Source organism: Thalassophryne amazonica, chromosome 19 (assembly GCF_902500255.1).
Source record: "Thalassophryne amazonica chromosome 19, fThaAma1.1, whole genome shotgun sequence".
NCBI classification, from domain to species: domain Eukaryota; kingdom Metazoa; phylum Chordata; class Actinopteri; order Batrachoidiformes; family Batrachoididae; genus Thalassophryne; species Thalassophryne amazonica.
In genome coordinates, this window is record NC_047121.1 from 23,841,864 (window position 1) to 23,847,296 (window position 5,433).

A 5,433-nucleotide genomic window follows, 5' to 3' on the forward strand; every position below is an offset into this window, starting at 1 on the left:
GTGAAGAGACAAATATTTTATCATAGCCTTATTACGTGTTTTTCTACTTGTATGCCTGAAATTTCAACTTCCGCTTTTCACTTGAATGCAGCACGAACTTTGAAGCTTGCACATCCGCACGTGTAATTCCTTCATGCCATCTGCAATGTCTCAATTTGCAAAATCATGATATATGTCATTTGTCCAAAATAATTTACCTCCAACACAATTAGCTGGAATTTTGGCAATATACCAGTCACATTAAGGTAGTTTATAATAAAACTTCATTACTTTGTACAAAGTAATGAAGTTTATGGAAAGTCAAAACTGTTGGATGTCAACTCTAATAAAAAACCTTTCGTGAATGTAATTTTTTAAAAATAGAATTTATTATAAATAACACAATCCCAAAGTATTTTTTTTTTTATGCAACACAATGATAATTTGAACCATTTTCTTTTTTTAATGGGCCTGGCCAAATTTGCTACCTATCCCATTTGTGAAATCATTCCTTCCTCCATGTCAGTGCTAACCAGCAGAATGGGTGGGTATCATTTATGTCATCAAAGGAAAATAGATAATGGCAAAATCTCCCAAAATAATAAAGGAACAAGAATAATGTTTCAGGTAGATTTGGATTATCACTCAAACATATCCAGCTTTCACTGACTCAAACATTATTTTTCAACAATATTCTGTCAAAATTCCTCTATGACTCTTGAAATATTTTGCAGTCAGGCAAAGCTGATCTAACCCCCCCCCCCCCCCCCCCCCCCCCCCCCCCCCACCCCCCCCGCCCCAGACAATAAATCCTCTAACAATTTCAGTTGAGTGCTCCCTTTGGATGTCTGTACATGTACACTTTGTGTTTTAAATCTTTTCCCCCTACCATTTATTCGAGACGGCTGCTTTGAGTCCATATCTGTGATCTTTTTTAGCTGTGTAACAAAGCTGCAGCTGATTTGTATGCACAGTGCTCTGCACCCTCAGCTGACACGACTTCACTTTGCATTTGTGGGATGAAAAAAAGAGGGAAATGATGTGATCAGATGTGTGAAAATCATACATTCTCTGGGATTATCAAGAAAACAAATTATTGTCTCACTCTTCTCTTTTTGCAACAGGTGTGTGGATCCAAATGTCAAGTCCAAGAGGAGCCGTATTATTGTGGAAGCAGCAGTGTGTGACGTGAAATGAAGTGAAGAAGACGACTTCCAGTTACAATCTTGTGGAGTCTGTTTTTCCACGGTTTTATCAGAATGCTGTGAAAAAAAAAACCTGTGTCCGATGCTCTAAAGAGGAGAGGGGTTGACATGTGATGAACTTTACTCTCGTTTTCCTGCCTTGGTATGGACACAGGCTGGTGATGGAATCGTATCACATAATGACAACATTGCTCTTGTGTTGAGAAGCTTAGGACAACTAATTACCAAGAGATTACTTGAGAGCTTCTTCAGCAGCTGGCTATACAGAGTGGTTTTATTAAACTGCCACATTCTTATGACAGGCCTGTGTGCGGTGGATTCTTTTAAACTGTGATTTTCTATTGTTTCCTGTTCATTTTGAAATGGAGATACAGTGGCGTTTGTGGAATAAGGACTGGGCCTCCATCCTTAGGCCGTGGATACCTATACTGTTAGGCCTTCATCTCCAGTTCTCCCGGGCCTCCAATTGTCCTGAGGAGTGCCGCTGTGATCGCACCTTTGTTTACTGCAATGAGCGGAGCCTGACCTCAGTGCCTCTGGGAATTGGTGAGGGTTATAAGACTCTCTACCTCCACAACAACCAAATCAATAATGCTGGTTTCCCTCTGGAGCTCCACCATGTGACTTCTGTGGAAACTGTGTATCTCTATGGTAACCAGCTCGATGAGTTCCCCATCAACCTTCCCAAAAATGTGAGGGTTCTCCATCTTCAAGAGAACAACATTCAGACCATCTCCAAAGCAGCTTTGGCACAGCTGTTTTGGCTGGAGGAGCTACATTTGGATGATAACTCCATTTCTACTGTTGGCGTAGAGGAAGGGGCCTTCCGTGAAGCTGTGAGCCTGAAGATGCTCTTCCTCACTAAAAATCACCTGAGCAGTGTGCCAATCGGTCTTCCGGATGATCTCAAAGAGTTGCGATTGGATGAGAACCGGATTGCCATTGTTGCAGAGGAAGCATTTCGTAATGTCACCCGCCTTCAACGTCTCCTACTGGATGGAAATCTGTTGACAGATGAAGGGATTGCACCAGGGACCTTTCAGGACCTGGTTATGTTGAGGGAGTTGTCTTTGGCCCGCAACGCATTGACGTACCCTCCCCCTTTTCTCCCAGGGATGGTGCTGGTGAAGTTAAACTTGCAGGAAAATCAAATGAACAGGATCCCTGTGGGAGCATTTGCAGGACTGCACAAAGTGGAGAGGCTGGATATTTCTAACAACCAGCTGCAGTCATTAACACAGGGAGTCTTTGATGGCCTCATCAGTCTGAGACAGCTCACTGTTCGGAACAATCTTTGGCTGTGTGACTGCAGCATCAAATGGGTTGTGTCATGGCTCAAATCTCTCCCAGTGTCTCTCAACGTGCGTGGCTTCATGTGCCATAAACCTGAAAGGTTCAGGGGCATGGTAATCAGGGAGCTGAGTGCTGAGTTGGTCCAGTGCCCACAGAGCACACCAGTGACACACTTGCCCACATTACCAACTGACACTACTCTGATCCCATCCTCAATATCATCCACAAACTCTTCCTTAGTCACACCATATGTTTCTGTCTCCTCCAGGCAACCCTCATTCCCGACATTACCAACCCATTACATGGTCTATACATCAAGAGATAGGGGGTTAAGAACTAAGCAGCCTGTGGATCCCCGGAAGGAAACTCTGCAAGTCACATTTGCCATAATGAATGGCTCAGCTATACATGTAAGCTGGTTGGCTGCATTTCCAGTAACTGCCTACAAGGTGACCTGGGCCAGGATGGGCCCCAGTCTGGCAGGTGACACCGTCAGGGAGCGAATTGTGGGTGGGGATCACAGAGGGATCCGACTGGCTAACCTGGAGCCAAAGTCTACCTATCGGATCTGTGTAATTCCTTTAGATGCATTTAATAACTACCGGCCCAAAGATGACACTGTGTGTACTGAGGCAACCACCACGTCGGCCACCTTCAGTCCTGACAACAAAAGACCATCAGCGCCTGAGCAGGCAACACAAGAAGAACCAAACTCACCTTTCCTACTGGCTGGGCTGATTGGTGGAGCTGTGATCGTGGTGCTAGTTGTTCTCCTCAGTATCTTCTGCTGGCACATGCACAAGAAGGGCCTTTCCAAGTCCTCCTCCAAGTGGAAATACAACCGGGGCCGAAGAAAAGACGACTACTGTGAAGCAGGCACAAAGAAGGATAATTCCATCCTGGAAATGACTGAAACCAGCTTCCAGATAGTCTCTCTTAACAATGAGCAGCTCCTCAAGGGAGATTTTTGCATTCAGCCTATTTACACACCTAATGGGGGCATCGGCTGTCCCCTGGCGAACAACAGCACAGTCTACTGCAAGAACAATGTTCAGGATGCAGACCTGTCACACACATGATGGTTTTAGAGGGTGTCAGGAACATTTTTATTGACGGTTCTTACTTTATTAGACACTGTACAGCATTAATGTTACTTCAAGAAATGTAATTTATACCAATGGCTGGACACTATCTTTTGTACAAGAGATTTTGATTTATAACTTATTGCTATATTTTGTTTTTTTGTGCTGATTGAGCTGTGCAGATAAGTGTACAATCAGGATTCATTTCTTTGTCAGTATTAAGGCTGATTTTCATTTAAACCTTCAGAAACAGTGAAGGATTTTCAGCCAGTGTGCTTTGACCATGACAGATTTACAATGTCATTGTAAGTGCAGTATGGCATCAAAATGATAAAACCAGCTAATAAAAGGAAGCAGGGGAGAAGGAGAAAAGAGACAGGCACAAATCAACCACAGTCAGCACTAGAGGGCGTAGTTTTCTGCAAATCATGCAAACAAACCGTTTTCTTGTGGACACCTTTAATGAAGCCATCACAATAATATGGTACATTGTGTTGTATGGCTGGGGGGGCCTGGCTGCTGGTTTGTTTGCCTTTTGTGTTTCCTCCCAGGTGGCGTGCATTTGGGACTGAGTGGCTGTGTTGCTGAGGCTGTTAGGACTTCACCCTGATCACCTGCGACTCGTCAGGACTCACAGCTGAGGTGCATCTGGAGGGATTGGAGTATGTTGGCATTTAAGACTGAAGTGCACAGTGTGCATTTGCCAGAGACTCGACCTTGTGACCAGACGGGTGAGATCGTCGTCTTGGGAGCCATCTCATCAGCAGCGGACGCTGAGAATGTCCAGGTTTGATGCACGGTCTGTGAAAGAGGAGAGGGTGAGGTCTCACGCTCGTCAGCACACTTCCTGAGGTACGTTGGATTTTGTGACTAACAGTTATACAGTCAGTAAATGTGGTGTCCCTCACACCTTATTGTATTGAGCTGTATGTTAGTCATGTATCAGCTTCCACTGCGGTGGTGATTTGTGAACAGGATGTTCCATGCCTGCGGTTGGAAGCTGATCAGTAATCAAGCCAGGAAGTGTTTGCTGTTTGTACACCTTTAAGTGTTCTGTGTGTAGAGTGTGGACTCACATAATGGTTCCTTCTTTCACAGACTCGGTTGTTGCGGCCACCTGGGGGGTGTCGGCGGGGTCCTTGGGTCCGAAACAGCTTCTGGCTCCGGACCGTTAGCGCTGCTGGGAGCGCACCACGCCAGGCCGCACCTTTTATTATTATGATCACTGTTATGTATTAAATTCAGTTAGCCTTTGTACCGTGCTCTGCTTATTTCATACTGGGTCCTTCAAACGCTGGTCGGTTCTCCGAGCTGCGTCCGACACATAACACATTGGTCTATACTGGCAACTACAGCAAGTCGAGATGCAAATCAACAGTTATGTGGCTCCAGGAAGAGGATGCATTTTTTATGCAAATGAAATTTTTCTTGGCTTTTCAAGGAAATTTAAAGGTCACAGTTATTAAACATTCATAAAAACTGAGGCATGAAAAGCAGAAGTGCTTTCGCCTTTCAACGTTAATACAGTGTCATTGGAAGTGTGTGTTTGTGTGTGTGTGTGTGTGTGTGTGTGTGTGTGGTGGGAGGTGTTATTTATGCTGGCTGTGCTTGACGGTTGGTGTTACGGAGTGAAGAGCAAAAAAGCACATCTGCTGTATGTTTAACTCATTTTCAACCAGCTACAGTTCAGCAAAAATAATGTTATGGTGAGACAGTATATCTATATATATATGTGCCTTGAAGTTATCCGCTTCATGTCTTTTGGATTCTTGTTTTTTTTTTTTTTTGCACAAACGTGTACTATATTATTATAAACATTCAGTTTAATTGTTGTTGAGGAAGCCTCTTGCTCTTGGTTATTTATTTATCTCATT

At 44.1% G+C, this 5,433-nt stretch overlaps 1 protein-coding gene across 1 annotated transcript; it reads left to right on the plus strand.

Annotated features, from left to right (window-relative positions):
- Positions 1-1,146: 1,146 nt before the first annotated feature.
- Positions 1,147-3,668, plus strand: si:dkey-87k14.1 (leucine-rich repeat transmembrane protein FLRT2). Its single transcript, XM_034159583.1, has one exon. The coding sequence runs from the start codon at positions 1,547-1,549 to the stop codon at positions 3,554-3,556; it is 2,010 nt and encodes a 669-aa protein (XP_034015474.1). The 5' UTR covers positions 1,147-1,546; the 3' UTR covers positions 3,557-3,668.
- The last annotated feature ends 1,765 nt before the right edge of the window (positions 3,669-5,433 follow it).

Bases quoted from the DNA above. Each gene is read 5' to 3' on its own strand.
- si:dkey-87k14.1 (XM_034159583.1), top strand. From the start codon at position 1,547: ATGGAGATACAGTGGCGTTTGTGGAATAAGGACTGGGCCTCCATCCTT.